The sequence below is a fragment of the Sesamum indicum genome, linkage group LG1 (genome assembly GCF_000512975.1).
Source record: "Sesamum indicum cultivar Zhongzhi No. 13 linkage group LG1, S_indicum_v1.0, whole genome shotgun sequence".
Taxonomy (NCBI): domain Eukaryota; kingdom Viridiplantae; phylum Streptophyta; class Magnoliopsida; order Lamiales; family Pedaliaceae; genus Sesamum; species Sesamum indicum.
This window is the reverse complement of record NC_026145.1, coordinates 18,478,918-18,499,814: the sequence shown is the minus strand read 5'-3', so window position 1 is coordinate 18,499,814 and position 20,897 is coordinate 18,478,918. Positions and strand designations below refer to the sequence as shown.

Below are 20,897 nucleotides of genomic sequence, written 5' to 3'. Positions count from 1 at the left end.
TGTTGATTGTACACATCCACTACATCCACGACTCACAGAATACACGTACAAGCCTGGCAAATCAACTAAAGTACAACATATTTGAAGTTGACATTCCTTAATTACTAGGAAACAGTCCACAATAGACCTACTACTCTAGAGCATGTATGCAGCCACCTTCTGGTCCTCAATTGCCTGTTACATACCTTATACAAGTTGTTTGTTTGCCCAGGGTGCAATAAATCGCCAAGACTTGATTGCTGCCAACAATCGCCAAGATGTGTCGGTTGTCTGTACACATCGTTAGGCTATCTACTCGCACTATCTGTTGACCTACTGAGAAAACCGGTACATCTAGCACATTTTGTGCATACTTCTATCAATCTATCGATAGATGTCGTACAAGTACACTAAGTGTATTCACTTGCCTGTCGATAGATGCCGTTCTTCAACTGACCAACTATGTACCATGTGTTGTCCATTAGGCCGTTGTTATGGCACCAGCATTCATTAGCAATCTGCTAGAACTTACCAATTCTCGCATATGCCTCATGTTGATCCCTACCAACAGTTACTATCAAATCTAATATGCATGCCTGCCACATTAAACAAAACAACTTTTCGAGGGGCTTAGAGTACTAATCCACTCACTTATTAAATCCTCCTCATCAAATCCAAATTAACGTAAATACTGCTCACTCCATTTCAACATATTGATCCACATTGCCATTACCTACCCGTAACGCTTAAAACTTTGTACCCAACTTTCTATCTCTTCTTTATGCCTGCCTAAGTAGAGTTACACAGTTGACCTGAATTATTCAGTCAACTGAAATTCTTTGCGGCTTATAGACTACATACACCACTCACCACACTATATATAATTATATATATATATATATAATTAAGACCATAAGTTAAAATTTGCAAAGGTGAATTATATTTATTTGCTCTGTTAACTGTATATGCAAGTTACTAATTATATATGGAGATGAAGAATACATATGTGTGTATATATATATTGATACGATCAATTAATTGTACCCACGTACATTAAGCAATAAGTCTGGAATAGAGGAAATTAAAAATTGGACAAAATCTGGAGAGTGCAATTTATGGAGCAACTTGTGGATGCAAGTTAGGTTGAATTAAATTAGTAACACTAGCTAGTCTAGGCTCCAATTATCCAATTTCTTTAATTATATACATATATATATGCCACAACCAATATTACTTTTAAATATAGTTTAATATATATGATATGATATGATTCACCAATAAAGATTATGCATTGTATTAAATTTCTGGCATCATCAGAAGGTATTCATGTGTTCCTGCAGCACAAAAATAAATGTGTGTTACTGTTTCCCCAATTTGAAAAGGCAAATGATATGTGTGTGAGATAGGTAGGCAAGAATATATATGGAGATTTGCAATCTACCAATTTCCAAATTGGGAAAGATTTAGAGTTTGAAGGACATGAAAAAGCATGCTAAATCTGGATACGACACCTAGTTAAATTAATTAATAATTCAATTTGTAGGCTCCCCTTCCCCCAAAAGCCCTTAAAAGTATTAACAACTACATATTATTTTATTTATAGTCGATTCAAAGATGGAGCAAAAGTGGGTTGGGGGGGGGGGGATAAAATGTTGTCCATCCGCATAAATATGCCATTTGGAATTTGGAATTTGCAATTTTCAGAGGACACAGAACCTCAAACTCAACATAATTATATTCTTCTAATTCAAAGATTCAAACACATTATAGTGATCATGAGTCAAAAAATCTTAATTTAGACCACTCATAAACACATTAATCGAATCCAATCAATCATCATTCTAATTGGAGATTTTTTCCACTTTAATTACAACAAGTGGTGAGTGTGGGTGGGTTCGGGTTAGGCAACCACTTGCCCACTTCACATTAATACTACTGTTATCTTTCACAATGAATTAGTGACCTTTCTCTCTCTCTCTCTCTCTATATGTATATACATAATTATGGACTTTAGGAGTGGAGATTATATATAAATTACGGTAATCTAATTATATAGTCTTTTAAGGTTTCTCTTTTAGGCATCAATATATATACGTATTAATTGATGTAGGTAGTTTGAATGATCCCCCAAACCCCAATGCAAAATCTTCATATATATATATTTACCAGTTATATAGTTGAAAAAGTAGGTAGGTACTAGGTAGCTACCTATGCCTATAAACCCTTATCTAAAACAAATTCAAAATTCAAATTAAGTCAACTTTTAAGAGGAGTTGGGTGTATTGCTGGAGCTTTACTCATCATCATCATTTCCAAATTCAAACTCATTTTTGCAGATTTTTTAAAATATTACTAATTAATTTAAGCTTATAATATATATATATATATATTATATTTAAAAGTGTTGACATTCATTGAACCACACTCTACCTATATATATATATATATATACTGTTAGTAATATACTATATATAATTAATGGATACTTAAAACGCGAAACAAGTTCGCATGTAGAGAGAGGATATATGTATATATATATACGTGTCAAAATATATACCAAAATGCTCTGCCCCTTCTTGGTAGCTTTTTTTTTGTCTTTTTTCTTGAGCTCATGATGAAAAAATCCAATAAACCTTTATGTATATATTTGGTATGAGGAAAACAAAGAAAAAATTCATAACCGATCATGAATTGATTTTACTTGCGGAAATCACATATATTTATAAAAGCATGCTTTTGTTTAGATTTTTGGAGTAATGAAGACCAGCCATATATATACTATAATATGGTTCATAATTTCGATTAACTAATTCTAGTTTAAATTTTTAAGTCCCAACATCAAACGATTCGATGTTCGGCTGATAATTAAGTATAACTGGGATGTGACCATTTATTAAGAAGAAGTGATATTAATATTGTCTTTAGCTTTGTAAAGAAGCCAATATTTAATTTTACAACTAAATAATGCATTCATATTCAATTTCATCCAATCAGCATATCGCTTGATTTAACAAATTGAGAGATTAATCCCAATTAATTAATACATTTTTTATTTATCCAAAATTGAGAGATTAATCCCAATTAATTAATTATTTTTTTATTTAGCCAACTGTGGACCAGAAAGCTTGCTTTTCTTACAAGTACCCTACCTACATAATTAAGCATTAATAATTGAGCATACAGCACTACATTGTCATGCTAAATAGTTTTTGATGGTACGGATGACTGGGCAGTTAATAATTTAACAACAATAATAATAAAAAAGAATTTACATTAATTAGAGAAATACCATTCACCAGAAACATATCATTATGCATATACATATATATATATATAGTGCGATGATATGCACAGCTCGACGCATGTGTCGTCATCAATCTCATACTAGTTAGAATACATTCTCCTCATCATCTTTTTGCTCTTAAGATAAGATTAAATTAAGCTAGAATATTTCAAACTTTTCAATTATATATAAAAAAAAAAACAAAAGAAAGCGTTTCTGGCTAGAGAATTACGTAGGTTAGAGATATATAAGCTCAAATAATAATATGAATATGGTATCTTCTTTGGTTTGTAATGGACGGAAAATAAAAAAAGTGTTGTTTTAATTATTTTATATATTAATTAGTGAGCTTAATATAATTAAGAATGAGGATTTGGGTGGATGGTGGAAAATGGAAAACAAAGCCTGAACTAGCTACATCATATATTTACTACTATCTACCTACCTATCTACAAGAATCATGACTTGTGTATAAATTAATTAATTAACATCCATCTAAACTACCTGCACTAGTGTTCTGAGGTGGATCCATCCTCATCAATTGTTCACTACACTACTACTCTTACATAAAATGCACCAATGGTGTTGAGCACATTAATTACTCACACCATAAACATTATTACATCATTAGATTACATGATTAAGAAAGGAATCATCAGATCTAAGCAAAAAAGCTGAAAGGGCCACCTGTTCTAATCTACCTTTAATTTCCCCCCTTAATTAAATCTTTTCTATCTATCTCATATTTTCTGATGTCACCTACAACCCGCCCGCATCTAAATAATTTCTTTGATTTTTTTAAATTCCTTAAATTATATATATATACATATTAGCACACCCATCACCCTCTATTTATCTCCCAATTAATTAATTACATTATGCGCAAGATCACCTACTTTAAAACCATAATCTGAGCAATTGTAAATGGGACTAATTAAGAATTAATAAATAATAGGTTATGATTTATCTTATATATGTATATATATATATATAATACTGTAGTACATTAATATTTCGCTATGTTTCTTTGCGGTGACTTTACATATAAAAACATCATATTAATAGTTTGAACAATAAATTAATAAACTTAAATTGTAATAAGTTTATGTAAAATATTGAGATAAAAATCCACATATTTAATGAAACTGTTCAAGTGACAATTGTTAAGTAATAATATTATGAAAGAAATGGCAGTGTTTGGAAGTAGCAGAAAGCAAGAGAAAGGGGGAATTGAAGGGGCAAGAAGAAATGAGAATGGCCCCAGCCGCACAGCCATAGGACAGTCTAATAGCCTTGGAAAAAGCGGGGAAGGGCACATTGTAATTGTAATTGTAATTGTAGTTAAGATCCTGGTCTTTGTTTGTATTGGCCCGCCACGACACAGCATCTTAGATCGATGGCCGGGGAATTATTCCTCAGCCTTCGACATAATCGGAGCCGTCAACCATGTCCCGACAAAGAAAAGTCATGGGGTCCAATGAATTCAGCTTGCACCTCACGCCATTCCGGCAGCTCATCATTCACCACCCTCAAATTCTTTTTTCTCTATTAATTACAAACTATATAATTAGAAATAGGAAAACAGAAAGAGGAAGTAGATGAGTGAGTGGGCCGGGGAGACACGAGTAAGACATGAATAGTTGAGGGGGGTGGCGGAAACAAGGACGGGTGAGAGACTTGTCCGGCCATCACTACCAGCAGCAGTAGCAGTAGCACCATACAATATCGTATTATTTATGATATATATATATATATACACATATACATAGTGGAAGAGTGAGTGTATTTGAGAAAACGGCTAATAAATACAGTGTATTTGAGGAATGTTGTGGATGGGGCGTCATCATATCATGTCATGTCATGTCAACCGTCAACCCTCTCCCCTCTCCCACAAATACATTCCTTCTTTCACATTAATTCTTAGTACCAGCACCCACCCTGCAGATGAATCATCCCCCATGGATCGATGCATGCCTAACTCTCTCATCTTTATCCATCAACACATACCTCAATTCATTTCGTCTTTATAAACGTTTTTTACTACTCCATTCAATTCATTATTTGTTCCGTCTCCGAGTCCCCCAAAAAGAATTAAAATTACCAGAATACATAATTACTTTTTATAAATTCGAATCTCACTTATGCGTGAAATGTTGTTTCTACTTAATAATAGGTGATGTGTCTACTGTAATAATAGTAATTGGTTAAATTTAATATATTTGATAATAATAATCCAAATATAATTATTATAATAATTTGTTAGATATTGATATTTAAATTATTGTAATTAATTTATTTTAATTAATAATATTTAAATGCTCTTATTTCAAAAAAAAAAAAAAACTCTAAATCATTTCAATTGCATTCTGATTGAGGAACTGAAAGTCAAGGTGCGAATTGAAAATTTATCATCTTCCTAATTTCAGCAATTTCTGATACAACGGACGCGAACATATGCCCAAATTTCTTATTTGCAATTTTTTATTATTGCTCATTAAATATTTCCACTATCTTTGGACGACATTAATTAAACTACTTCGATCATTTATCATATATATATATAGATAGATAGATATATAGGCTAGTGGGATTATATATATACATACATATATATATGTATATTAATTTTTCTAGTTTTTTTTTTTTGGATTTTTTTTTCTGGGTCATACTCACCAAGAAATTTCTCCAATTGACACCCACTCATTATTTAATTATTGATAGCTACACAAAAATTAAACTAAGACCCTCAACAGCAGAAGTTAGTGGGGATTATACTTAAAATTCTCTTAGACATGCTGATGATGAAATTTCTCCCATTGACATCCACCCATTCTTTATTCCTCACCATTCGTAAGCCTATTTTACTCCACATTCTTTAATTTTTGCAAACCCACGATTCACGGACAATTCATTAATTATAAAATTTTCATTTCCTAGCTAGCGACATATATTCTGAGGCCTTAGCACGTTATCATATTAGAAAAATCATTTTTGCATCAAAAACTTTAAATAATATTAGTTTAGTATATATATATACGTAACTTAGATGAAAATATCAGTTGAGTCGAATAAAAGTATATATTGATATTTAATCTGTTTATACATCATATTAATTATAATACCTAATAAAATAGAAATTCATTTAAATTGATCAGTAGAGGATGTAATGATTCAGTAGCAAAGACTGCCTAATAACAAACAGTGCCGACAGTAAGTGATCTCAACGATTTTGACCCCCAATTAAAATAAATAAATAAAAGAAACATAGAGGGGGAATTTCCAGCGGTCTGGACCCGACACTCTTACGAAATTACTAATGTTTTTAATTGGAGCAAGCATAACCAGCACGCAATTAATCCCTATTGGAGGGATGATCTCTGGTCTGGTGTAACTGTTGGTACAGTACAGTTACTCTCTTTCTCTCTCTCTCTCTCTTCTGTCTAATTCGTCATGCACTCGTGGCGGCGCTGCTCATTACTTTAATTGCAGTAAATTTCTTTCAATCACCAATGCTTTTTATCTGCATCAACCATTGATACCAGTACGAAGGGAAAGGGAAAGGGAAAGGGAAAGGGCCGTGGTGGATGACTACTTAACTTGTTATTTAATTAATTCCATTATTTTCTTTGTCTGGGTCTCAAAAGTTTATGTCAGGACCTTTTCGTATAATTATAATTAATACTCAACTAAACCATGATTGGCAGATCACGAAAAGCAATCTATCCAATACAGAATATATATATATATATGTGTATGTATGTAATAATTAGCTAGAGTTCATATGACTGCTTATCATCAAGATAAGTTGGTCTTTCAATGTTTTATCATAAGAATTATATGATTGAATCAATTAAACAAAAAATTCTCAACCAATTCCATTCCCGTGGGATTAAGCTATGTAGGTAGGGTATTATAGTAGATATATAATTTCTTGTTTAACAAGTTTCTCATGTAAAATTCCTAGTACAATTCTTAAATTAACCATGCATCATGACCAGAAATTAGGTGAACAAAATCCGGAGAGGTGGTTCATTTTTAATTAGTATTTTTCGGGTGACTTGGAACTTAGGATATGTAGTCACAAATTAAGAGGGAGTAGACTGTACAGGGCAGGGCATTCTCATTAAATTCTAAACCAATTAAACAACAAACAACAACTGTACATTATAATATGTACATATAGTGGCATGGATTTTGAAGACAGCAGTACAAAGATTAGAGTACAAGTAGCTAAGCAGCCACAATGTTTAAATTCCTACAGTAAATCCTATGTTTGGTTTGGACTACTTTCTCTCACTGCTTGCTTTTTACTGCCCTCTTCCCTATATAAACCAGCTGGATATTGCCTCATTAATTTCATCCAACCATTAATCTTTTCTTCAATCTTCATTTCCACCTCTCTTGCACTACTCAAAATAATGATGATGATGATGAGAACAGACGTCGATACTCTCTGGCTCTTCGCTCTCTTTTCAAAATGCGAATCCCTCACTCACCTACACACCCTCATCTTCCCATTTCTCATCCTTCTTTCATTCCTAATCCTCAACCTCATCTTCTGGGCTCACCCCGGCGGCCCAGCTTGGGGCACCCGCAAATGGAGAAACCCCACTTCTCCCCCTATTCCTGGCCCAAACGGACTCCCAATCATTGGAAGCATCAACCTCATGACCGGCTTAGCCCACCACAAATTAGCCGCCGCAGCTCAATCCTGCCAAGCCAAACGACTCATGGCTTTCAGCCTTGGCCACACGCCTGCCCTCGTCACCTGCAACCCTGACGTTGCTAGAGAAATTTTAAACAGCTCAACCTTCGCAGATCGTCCCGCCAAAGAATCCGCTTACCACTTGATGTTCAACAGGTCCATCGGTTTCGCGCCCTACGGCGTGTATTGGACCTCGCTCCGGAAAATTGCAGCCGCACATCTCTTCTGCCCGAAACAAGTGAAAGCTTCGGAGCAGCAGCGACTGGAAATAGCAAATCAGGTTGTGGCCGTACTTGCTTCAAACAAACGCAGTGATATTCGAGTTAGGGAGGTGCTGAAACTCGCTTCACTTAATAACATGATGTGCTCTGTATTTGGACGGAAATACGACGTCAGCTCCGTCAACTCGGAGACGGAGGAGTTGAAGGATTTGGTTGATCAGGGATACGATTTATTGGGAGAACTGAACTGGTCCGATCACCTTTCCTTCTTAGCTGATTTCGACATACAAAAAATCCGGTTGAGGTGCTCCCGGATTGTCCCACGGGTGAACCGGCTTGTTGGACAGATAATCGCAGACCACAAAGCGCAAACCGTCGGCGCCGAGATGAACCGAGATTTTGTGGATGTTCTGTTGTCTCTTCAGGGGGCTGATAGACTGTCGGATTCAGACATGATCGCCGTTCTTTGGGTAAGAATAAGCTAAAACTTAATTATAATGTGGCATTCAATTGTAGTTATTACTTGGTATTTCCTACCCGACATTACTGCACAAGTCTCTTTCACTAATTCACAACTTCAATTATTTTCAGGGGATGCCCTTCTTTATGCTAATTAATTACAAGTATTTCTCATGTCAAATGCGCCATAAAAAAACAACATTTTCATGCGATATATACATATATATCTTCAACACTTTCGCTTGAAAGCAACCGCTGCAGCCTTTTTGTCTTGTGCCTAAAATATTTCTCACCATGAAAAGAAAAAAAATATTTCTGACCATGATGAACTGCTTGAATTTTAGCGCTACATCTGCACATCAGGGGGAACACAATGTCAGATTTTATTTATCTCCATCGTGATTAATCTCATGAATCAATATTAAGGAGTGACTATGTACTATAAGAAGATGGTAAAAAAGAATATAATATATTTTTTGTATGATCCGTAGAAAAATTGAGTGGCAGCTAATAAGTTGATTGAATATATAAAAAGGCTCACAGAAAATATCATGAAAGATGAGATTTCCTTAGGAAGGTCATTAATGAATCATTATGTCATGAAGTTACTAATAGATATGTATATAGATAAAATTAAGAATAAGCATGCCCATTAATGTTCTACATACGTTTACTAATTGTAATTAAATTAAGAGCTAGTAATAATTCCGTAAATATTTAACTTCTTTCAAACTTATGGTAGGAAATGATATTTAGGGGGACAGACACGGTGGCAGTTTTAATCGAGTGGATATTGGCAAGATTAGTGTTGCACCCTGATGTTCAGTCGAAGGTCCATAACGAGCTGGACAAGGTTGTCGGGAGGTCACGTGCGGTGACGGAGGCTGATCTGACGGAACTAGTCTACTTAAAGGCGATGGTCAAGGAAGTGCTGAGGTTGCATCCCCCGGGGCCTCTTCTTTCATGGTCCCGCTTGTCAATAAGGGATTCCGTTGTGGATGGGTATGAGGTGCCCGCAGGAACCACTGCGATGGTAAATATGTGGGCTATCATGAGGGACCCACAAATTTGGGAGGACCCATTAAGGTTTAACCCCAACAGATTTATGGGGCAGAGCCCAAATATGGAATTCTCGATTTTAGGGTCGGATATGAGGATTGCACCCTTTGGATCAGGTCGGAGGTCTTGCCCTGGTAAAACATTGGGCATGACCACGATTAACTTTTGGGTGGCGACTCTTTTGCATGAATTTCAGTTTGTGTCTTGCAGTCAAAGTGTGGATTTATCTGAGGTGCTGAGGCTCTCTTGTGAGATGGCTAATCCACTCGTGGTCAGGGTTCGACCAAGGCACTGTCTCTTGGCTTCTAAATGTTAGCATATCGTTATTATTATAATATATTATATATTATAAAAACCAAAAATTCAAAAAGTTATAAGTAAAAAGGCAAAAAGGATCATTTCACAAGAATTTGAAGACCTTGCCATCATGTGTACGCACTGTAAAATATATATATATATATATATGTACCAGCCTCGTCGTCCTGTATGTGAATCCGTAATTGTAACTTTTCTTGTTTGTAACAATTTACAGGATCTCTCATTTTAGTTGACTGTGTAAATATAATGTGAAAGCAATGCAAGTTTCAGTTAATAGCTGTTATTTCTTTATTTACACTAAGAATTTTTTGATTAATTTGAATGATTAGGACAACAGATATTTTTGTTGGTCCAATTAGTTTATAAGGACAGGTAGTCTTGTGTCGTTGTGTGTACATCTCAAATTTTCAGGCCTCCAGGTACAAATTAAAGTTGAAAAATTTAGGTTGATGATCGATTTTCATTTGATAAGATAGGGTTGGGGGAAAAAATGATAATGATTGGAATGATTATTAATTAATAGTACATGCGCACTCTCTCGTGGCGCATGCATCACTGCTTAATTAAGTTGCTTAATACTGTTTGGGGCTGGTTTTATTATTAATTGGGAATGAATTTGTATTAATCAAAGGTCCAAACCCACGTGGTGCAATGGAAAGGGAACTTGGCCTTTCTTTAAATTGTCTTCCGCATATACATGACCTCGTTTTATCTGTTTGCTCATTTCAGTTTATATTAAATTTTTTTAACGTACGCCTGTAGGACATCTACTTACTCTACATAAAAGTATTAAATTATAATCATCATCATCATAAGCTTATTAGATCTTGAAATCAACACATACACACACACACACATATATATATATATATATAATTGTATAAATTAATGGCCACGTATTAGATTAGGTGGAAGTAATTAAGACTTGTTGATGAATATCAGGTTCCAAACTTTTGGGGTAATAAACAGGGGAATTGAGAGGGACATATTTCATAATATAAGCAACAGTGAAGTTGAATTTCATAGTCAGTTAAACAGTTCCTGTCTATGACTGGAAGGAGTAGTGCGGTCGAATCATCAGGAGCAACATTATATTTCCGGGTAATTAAATTATATTTTTAGTCTCTATATTTTGCCTCAAAATTGATTTTGGTTCTTAAACATTTTAAGGTGTGGTTTTAGTCCCTAATTTTTACAAATTATTATGGTTTTTTTTTCTCCTATCTGATTGTTAAAATTAATAGAATTGAAGAACACGACCGTGTTGCCCATGATGGCGAAGCCGTACATTTGGCAAGCTGAAAGGTCCTTTCGACTTAGCCGATGAATGGAGAGCTACAAGACCCAACTTACTGCAAGTAGCATTAACTTAGAAATTAAGTCATGATGGACCCTAAATTGGTGGCACCCAACTTGCTACAGACAGTATATATATATGATTAAATGGATTATGTACCTGTACGTATATTGGACCACATGCATCAACTTCGATCGAGGGTGGTCTTTCTAATTAAAAAAAATTAATTAAATGGATATATTGGACAAATCTCAAGGGAGATTTGTATAATTATCCCTTTTTCATTTTGGGTTTAGTGCACATATGTAAGATGTATGGTGGGGTTTTGGGTTTAGTGCACATATATAAGCATATTAACATAACTTTTTTCATTTTGTAGCATTAGACTAATTGAATCTAATTATAACCAAAATTAAACTTGATTTGTATGAATATAAGTATATAAAGCAAGCACAAAAGTTAATTGAGACAAGTTTGATGTGCGTCATTGCTGATAAAGTTGGAGGAATTTGATATATATGGTTAATGTATCCAGTGCGTCCCTTTTTTCCTTGTCTCTTCGTCCGGGGACTTATGCTTTCCACATGCTTTAAAAAAATATTTCCCCATTGTCTAATTAATAACCGACGTACGATAGCTGTACCATTGTCACATATCCGCCAAATCAAGAATTGTAAGATTTTACTGCTCTGTTCTCTAGTAAATAATTTATTAATTGTAAGATGGAGTAGTACGTAATTCATGACCGAATCAATCAGTCTTAGTATTAGCAATAGCATCGCTGGTCAATTTTGGTACTATTGACATGGGTTTGACGACTTCCACGGTTAATTAGAAGGTGAGGATCCACGATATATATATATATATATATATATGAAAAAATTAAAGGGGCGGGGTCATGATCATGCATGTGATGGGGATGGACATGGAAAAAGACTTGCTACCTGTCCAAAAAGAACACTTAAATTTTAGCAATCAAGATAGCATCTAGCACAGCAGTTGTGGCCTCTCCCTGGAGCTTTGTCTTCAAAGATGGCGACCCAAACACAAGATCTATGCGTAAACAAACAAAATCAGATGATCAGTCCCCCCCCCCCAATCATGTCTGGATAAGGCCATATATATTCATTACCATGGATTCCTTTCTGCTTCATTTAAGATTTATATGTCGGTTTCAGACTTGTTCATGCATGGCTTTGATTTGGACGCTAGCTAGCTCGCTATATATATACATATATACATATATTGGGCAAACTACTTAAATTTATTGTTATTAATGTAACAAATGTGTGGTTCCTGGCCCTACTAATTTGATTACTAACTAACTCACTCGAACATGCATTAACCCTATTAACACAAATTTCTTGCAAGTTCCCTCCTGTTTGTACGTACGTAGTGTATTAATTAAGGATTAATCCTGCAGCAGTATTACTGCCAGCTGCATGCTTTCTCAACTCAATTCAACCTTGCTCTGGGTCATTAATTAGGTTTAATTAGGCATGGGATTTTAACCCCGCACCACCCACCCAGTGAATGAATGAGGCATATCCCAAGGATCTCGCAGAAATTGGAGCTGTGAAAAGGACTTATGATCACTGCATTCAATAAATAGTGATTAAAGATGGAAAAATTATTAAGAGCTCCAATTCCAGGACAGGGAATGGGAATACTAATTATGTGATACGTTCTCCCATCAGTCCTGAGTCCTGACCTGCATCTGCATACATAAATAATTGACCTGGTACTGGTACTGGCACTGGCGCTGGTGCCTCTTCAACTCTTTTATGGGACACATTCAACTAATTGCTACTTGCAAACTTGTGGAGTCATTTTTATTAATTTTTCACAGGTGTATATGTACTATAGTTGATGCCATTTTATGTTAGTTTAATCCTGCAGGGCTGAAATAAAATGGTCAGACAAAGTTCATGTATACGTGTTCATCAGATGCATTGTATCCAACTTCTTCAATTATGCATATATAATCCAAAAACATGAGTAATTAAACCCTCTCTCTCTCTCTCTATATATATATATATATATATATATTTCCCAGAAGACAGAGCTTTGTTTATATAATTTGTTGATTTCTTGTATTCTTTATGGGGTATATATAAATTTTGTGTTTAGAAAAACAATCTCCATGAAATTATTGTAGAGGATTTCTTTCTGGGTTTTTGGTTGGTGGAAGTGATAAAGCTGCTTATATACACTAGACTTGTATTGATACTACCGAAACAGAAGGGGGCAGGCAGTCGCCATTTTTAGTTTCTCGGTGTCTTCTGTGTTATAATTCCTTCTGAGATGCTTAACACCGATTTCATTCATCATTTCCTTCTTAATTTCTTGAGTATCTTATACTTTTACTACATTATTTATTTTATATATAAATATATACCTCATTCTCATTACATGGTCATGCCTACAACAACTATAGCTATATCAACAACTTGTATCTTATTAGATGAGAAAATGAAGGGTATTTATATTAATATGAATGTATATTTGATCTGCATAAAAATAAATTGATCAAAAGAGGTTTAAGTGGTTTAAAATAAAGAAAGAAACAAGAGGCTCATAATGCTCCAAGGAGGCCCAAGTCAGAAGAGGCCTATAACACCCTAGAGACCCAAGAAAACTTGACAAGTGACCGGCAAAGGGAGGCCCAGCAGGCCCTCAGGGACGTGGCTCCCTTAAAGAGCATGATTCCAAACCCTAACAGACTCCAACAACCTCCCCTGAATCTGGTGGGCATTCCCCAACTACCCCTGAAATTTGAAGGGGATTAGCCAACACCAAATCTAAAAGAGATCAATATTATCCAGCACCTTTGAGGCCATTCTCCCAATTTTGGGACCTCATCCAACAACCTTGTTGTTGCTTATAAATAGGGACATCCCCCAATAGGAGAAGCGAAAGGACAAGCGGATCGGCTTGGGAACGCACTAACGAAAGCAAGAGATAAAAAGGCGAAAAATTAAATATGAATCAGTCAAATTAAGGGATGTATCCTTGGTGTTCTCGGACATTGATGTAGTATGAAAAAGAGAATGAAATATTTATACGAGACTAGGATTATAAAACGAAAGAGATGCATAAACTTAAAAGAAGAATATCTCTTTCAATTCAAGTTTCCAACCGGTAATGGTTCACTTCAAGATCCCAATGTAGGAATCCTCTAAAGCAAAGTCCACCCCACACCGGAACAAATGAGACCTTGATCCCTTTGCTAGAAGATATATGATCCTGCTCGAAAATTATGGTCGAAAGAGATTATACTGGTCGTCCAAGTGTTCGACCTCTATGTACTTCTTTGGTAGGATCTGTCAACTAGAACAAGAAAGGTTAGGACGATCGGGGTCGTCCTCGACGAAGACATTCCGACGCCCAAGTTAGAATCTCAAAGATATTATTAAAATATTGGGTAATTATTCATAAACTGTCTCAAATTAACATTACCTATTTATTATGCGGATCCAATATTTATAAGTTGATATCAGTCAGATATGGTAAGCGCGTGTATCACGAATTAGCCTTCCTCTTATAGGTCGAGCGTCTGGATTGATTCATGCCTGCTGATAAGGTGGTAAATTAACCTCCCTAATTCAAGCCACTAACGTGCCCAAATGATTTCCTTTCTTTCTAGCGAGATCTATCGCATTTCTTCCAGAATTACTCTTCTACCCTTAGATAGGGTCATGCTTGTCTTTTCAATAATCCTACCGTTATCACTAGCCCCCCTACTTCGGCATACGTGATTCATCATTCATGCTGAAGTCGAAACGTCCTTTCATACTGCACACTTACCGCGTGCTGCCACATGTAGGGCTGATACATCTGCCTCGAGCCTTGCGCCGCCACGCATTTATCATCGTGAATGCTCATTCTTCTAGGTTTTTTCCTCTTCTGCTTTCTATATATATAACCTCTATTCAAATGGCAGCACCTTTGGCTGCTTTCTTCTCAGGATCGCCTCCTCTCCTCTCGACCTCGCCTTCTGCTGTTCGATCTTGTTTACTTCTATCCAGGTACAATCTCTTCCTCTTCTAATTCCCATTCTGGTTCTTCATCTGCTACTTCTCCTCATTTAGTTGCACCTCCAGCTCTCCCTGAGGGGTCTTCTGGGGCTAGGTCTCGCCGTAGGCCACATAGAAATGACCCTGAGGGGCTTGACTCCGAGGAAACCCCTACTTATACTAGGTTTCAATCTATGTTAGATCATAGTCCTTGGACTGGTATAGTTAGTTCAGTAAAGCAACCAATACATAAAATAAAGAAAAAGTATTTTATTCCTCACAACTATGATGTAGTTATTCCCAAATCGTTTGATAGGATGCACCGACCTCCAAAGGATTTTTGTGCTTTTTCTCTTCATTATTTCGATGCGGGGTTGCGTCTTCCTTTAGCCCCAGGTGTTGCCCATATCTTTACTAAACTGAAGTTGAGTCTGATGCAGCTCTCTCCCAACTCCATCCGCCAAATCATCCTTTTTATCACAGTAATGAGGGTTCACCGTGCGTATGCTACTATTGCATTTCTTCCAGCCTCTTCCATCATTTGTTGCAGTTCTGTCCTTGTCAGTTGGATGGTTCTCTCCACATTTCTCAAGTTCACATCGGCGACTGGAATGTTTTCTCCTGTGTTCCCTTCCATGTTCACTGTTTAATGTGGTGATTCCCACAGACGACCCAAACTGATCCTGCTCGAAAATTGTGGTTGAAAGAGATTATACTGGTCGTCCAAGTGTTCGACCTTTACGTACTTCTTCGGTAGGATCTGTCAAATAGAACAAGAAAGGTTAACACGGTCGGGTTGTCCCCGACGAAGACATTCCGACGCCCAAGTTAGAATCTCAAAGATATTGTTAAAATATTGGATAATTGTTCATAAACTGTCTCAAATTAACATTACCTGTTTATTATGCGGATCCAATATTTATAAGTTGATATCAGTCGGATATGGTAAGCGCATGTATCACGGATTAGCCTTCCTCTTATAGGTCGAGCGTCTGGACTGATTCATGCCTGCTGATAAGGTGGCAAATTAACCTCCCTAATTCAAGCCACTAACGTGCCCAAACGATTTCCTTCCTTTCCAGCGAGATCTATCGCATCTCTTTCAGAATTACTCTTTTACCCTTAGATAGGGTCGTACTTGTCTTTTCAATAATCCTACCGTTATCACTATTAAAGCCAAACTCTCACCAAGAAAGTAAAAGGGGTGGGGGGTGCCGAATTGAAGAGAGGAGAGGAGAGGAGTGTGTGTTCTATACACCATTCACTATGGGTTGTTGTTTAAATTATTTCCTAAATAATATACACAATGTATAAATATATACCTTGTATAGAGAAGTGGAAATGTCTAGATACATCCGCTCATCTATAAGGTAACCCCTCCATCTATATGGTATGATCCAACTATGCCATATAGAGAGGATTCTAATTATGGCCAAGTTTAAACTTTTCAAAAGTGTCATTTTTAAGTCAACTCTCCTTCCATAAATTTGCTAGTGGGCTAAATTAATATAAAATAAATTCAAATCCCAATAAATTTTAATTAAATATAATTTAATAAAATTCAACCAAATTGAGACCACTATGTATTTAATCCAATTAAATATATAAGCTCAAAATATCTTAATTAATTCATAAATTTAATCTATTAATTAATTAAGATAAGCCCGATTAAATTAATCCAGTTAGTTTAATATTGGCACATCCATCCAATGGATCACTCCACGTGTAAATAATTCAATTTTTTACACCTTTGAGAATTAATTCTAAATTAATTCTTTATTTTTCCTCGGTGATTTGTGTGCGGCTTTTTAGGTTCAACTTTCAGTTAGATTTGGACTAGTGTTCAACATTATCGATTAATTAAATCCAGTCTAATTAATCGTTCTTAATCAACCATTAGGCTCCTAAGTCCATACGGGTACAGTCATTCAGTCTATTGTCTGCTGACTTTAGTTTAGGGCATGGAATTTGGTGTTAGTTCCTATCCTGAACTAGACATTTATGTTTTAATGCTTCAGACCAGGTTACGTTTAAATGCTCGATATAGGAAACCCTTTTTTATTCGACCAACTATTGTGGCCACAAGTTCATAAGGCATGAAAGCATCTCCAAGTGCATAGGAGATACCTCTGTCGTATATTGATAGGGGAAGGATCCTTTCTTGGAATCCACACCATCCTCGCCACCCATTCTGACTAGACTGGACAATTCTGTGACATAACCACCTCTCGCATAGGTCCAAGATATAGTCATCATGTACACGTAACTGTCATAGTTCCTCAAGTTTGAGTGCTACTCCCGTACTCCGTGGACTCAAATCATACTAACCAAGCCTCCAAGGCTTCAATATGACAATCTCTATGAGTCAGTTAACCATCTTTTTCCTTCATTGCTTTTTAGGAAAAAGGTTTTGTTGCAGGACATCCATCACTTCAAGATTGAACGCAAGCATGAGTAGCGTGATAATGAATGTAACTCACGAGTCTGACCTCTTCTCTAGTTTAGGAAAGCGGGCGACAGAAGTTGCTCACCCCCTCCTTCCCTATGACTTGGCAAGTCGCAACAAGGGCCCGCATCTGTTCCTGGGTTTCTTGGAGAATAACCAGGGGGTCGTTGTGGCATTGCGGGCTCCGCGATATACTAGGCGACTATCTTGAAGCTGCTCGTGCTGAGGAGTCTTCGATTATCTCTAGAAGGGCCTCATGCATGACGTCGAGCATGGGGGAGGGGGGCTTTGTTCTGTGCTCCCTGCTCTTGGTTGTCTTCCCCCCTACGGGGTTGTGTGGTTGTTTGACTTCTTCAAAAATATCATTCTTCCTTTATTTGGCTAGATTTCTTTCCTCCATCTATATGGATACGCACAAGAATATGATTTTGCAAACCATGTCATGAATTTGTCATCATCCTGCATTCTGATTGAAAAACCCCATCCCTGTTTTAGAAGGAGAAGTTGTTCTGTAACTCAACCCTTCCGGGTTTGGGATACAAAATAAAAGAAAAATGAAAGGGACACCAATAATTTAACAACCCCAGACCTGGACAGTCAGTAACTAGTTCAGGAAAGTTAAAAAAACAAAAAGAAGTTAGTGGCAGCTATCCGCAATCGACAATCAATTATTTGATAACAGGAGGAGTTCATCAATGCACCCTATAAGAATAGGTTTGTTGAATCGCCCATTCTTCTTGTCAAAGCTACTCCTATTTAGAGTAGAATCGCACAAGAAATGCTACTCCTAGTATCAACAGGGGCAGAATATATAGCAGAATCTTGGACGAATTGCGGGAATCCCTATTTGTTGTGGAAGATGCAGTCGGGGGGATTGCCATTAATGCTGTTTCTTCGGAAGAGTGGAAGGCTCTATTTCTCCAATATAGAATTCCTCATCTTCTCCTGTGCATCATTGCTATGGCCAACATCTTCAAAATCAACACGAAATCCCTTCAAACTCGCAAAAAGTAGGAGCAATGTGTTGATCACATTATGTAATGGGATCAACATTTATGGGAATCTAAAAGAAATTTTTTGAGCGGAATGTTTTCGCTTCCAGTTGGCATTAGCAAGGCTTCTTCTCCCCATGGATGCTCTTCCAGAAATGGTGTCACGTCATAGACCTGTTATAGTGTCATAAAATCCATTAGCACACAAATCCTATACACACACACACACACATACGTCTAACAAGTGTTTGTAATATTTGAATGGCAAATGGAAAGATTATCAGAAGGCACCGCAATCATAGATCAGGCAAAGATTATTATGCATTTGGAACGAGTGAAAATGGCGTGCTAGTAGAGAGACCCCAGATGCTTCTTCAAGTTCAAACAAATGTGGTGGAAAGTTGTGCGTTCTGTCTTGTGCCTCATAAGGCAAGTATGGCATTTATGAGTAGGGAGATGATCCAAGCTGATTTTATACACGCATACCTAATATTTGCACCTAAATCTGTAGATAAATTGTTCTTATATCCTCTATTTGGATTAGAGTTACAACTCATCCAATTTATGTGTTGTGGGTTTTAATTGGAAAACAAACAAACAAATATGCCTTATTTTGTGAAAGAGAGACTAAAGAAACAACCCTAAATGGGTGTACAGGTTTCACATTGACAAAGAGACGTCTGTACAGAGAGAATTCAGTTGTGACACATCCAATTCTTTTATGATCACTTGCATATAGTGAGTTTGTCATCTTCGTTGCAGGTATTGCTTTTCAATTAAGCAGAATCACATAAATTACTTGTTTTAATTCCTTAAGCTCATTGTCCTCTGGACCAAGATTTTCAAGAGCTCGACCTCACACACAGCAATAATCACCTTCACATAACTTATAAAGACAATCAAAAAATTCAATCCCCAATATAATCTGTAGAGAAGATTTGAAGCTACTAGTAAATCAAGATTAGTAGCAGCTACATTTACAAGTAACGAATAGTTCCTTATGAAGCTTCGACTCACGTTTCACATACATATATCACCGCTTTGGTATTGTACAACTATATTTTTATATGTAAAGCACGTATTAAGTCCCCGTAAATCAACAGAGATGAGAGCTATGAACCAAACACACAGGGAATATACAACAAGTTGTGATCTTGCAAGAAAAGCTCTGATTCAATCAATAGTTCCAGTTGCATATGCAATTTACAGTTACACAATGCCACTTTTAATTTCTTAGTGTATGATTTACTTAAACTCAAGCGATGATCAAACATATTTTCCAATTGTTTTCTAATCAACTCCATTATAAAAACTCATCATCTCTACTTTGGGACGTGATTGGGTTAATGTTAAACAAGCACCACATGCATTTTCAAGACTCTTCAACAAGATTGCAATTTCTCAAAAGAAAACAAAATCCAGCAAGAGGACAAATAGGAAAGGTGATGAGGTTGCCAGAGATGATAAGCCAAGTCAGCAATCTTGTTTCAGCCTCCTCAAAAGCGTCAACTTTTCTCATCCATTTTGCTGCAAAGTAAATGTAAATGTACCCAACAGCCAACGCCATGGTGTGGGTGCTGTATATCACTTCACCCTTGAAGGATGGCTACTTTGATTAAAGTTTTAATTAAATATTTGAAGTGGCAATCTTTTTCGTTTGGTGCAACTACAAATTAATGCTTATTCATTTTTACCATCAATTTCCCAACGTTGCCTTACCTGACCACCTTGGACTTGGAGGAGTTTCTATGTCTGAACCAAAAAACGAGTACCGGCCCGGCCCAGCCCACAATCATACATATATATATATATATATTTGAAGTTGGCATACATCCATCCAGCTCATGCCATCCAATACACATGTATATGTTGTTATAAAATTCAAGCTCATATATAACTACGTTCAGGAACTTGCTTCATTGAGATAATTTATAAATAAAATATTGGTATGGTTAAAAAAAAAACGTACGTCTCATGAAACGCCCTTATTCTTAATTGCAATCATATGAGTAATTAAGATGACGGGGTTTGCGTTCACAAGATCATATATGTGCTATTAATTCCATTGGTTAGGGCTGAAACTAAAGCAAACTCACCAATTAAGTATATAATATATGTATAC

At 36.2% G+C, this 20,897-nt stretch overlaps 1 protein-coding gene across 1 annotated transcript; it reads left to right on the top strand.

The window, feature by feature from the left end:
- LOC105174473 (cytochrome P450 78A3-like) lies at positions 7,493-10,298 on the top strand. Its single transcript, XM_011096596.2, has 2 exons — positions 7,493-8,658; positions 9,390-10,298. Exons 1-2 carry the CDS (start codon positions 7,681-7,683, stop codon positions 10,020-10,022), a joined length of 1,611 nt encoding a protein of 536 aa, XP_011094898.1. The 5' UTR covers positions 7,493-7,680; the 3' UTR covers positions 10,023-10,298.

Excerpts from the sequence above, each read along its gene's own strand:
- LOC105174473 (XM_011096596.2), top strand. The coding sequence starts at position 7,681 with ATGATGATGATGATGAGAACAGACGTCGATACTCTCTGGCTCTTCGCT. Across the intron at positions 8,659-9,389 it reads ACATGATCGCCGTTCTTTGG|GAAATGATATTTAGGGGGAC; the intron begins GTAAGAATAAGC and ends AACTTATGGTAG.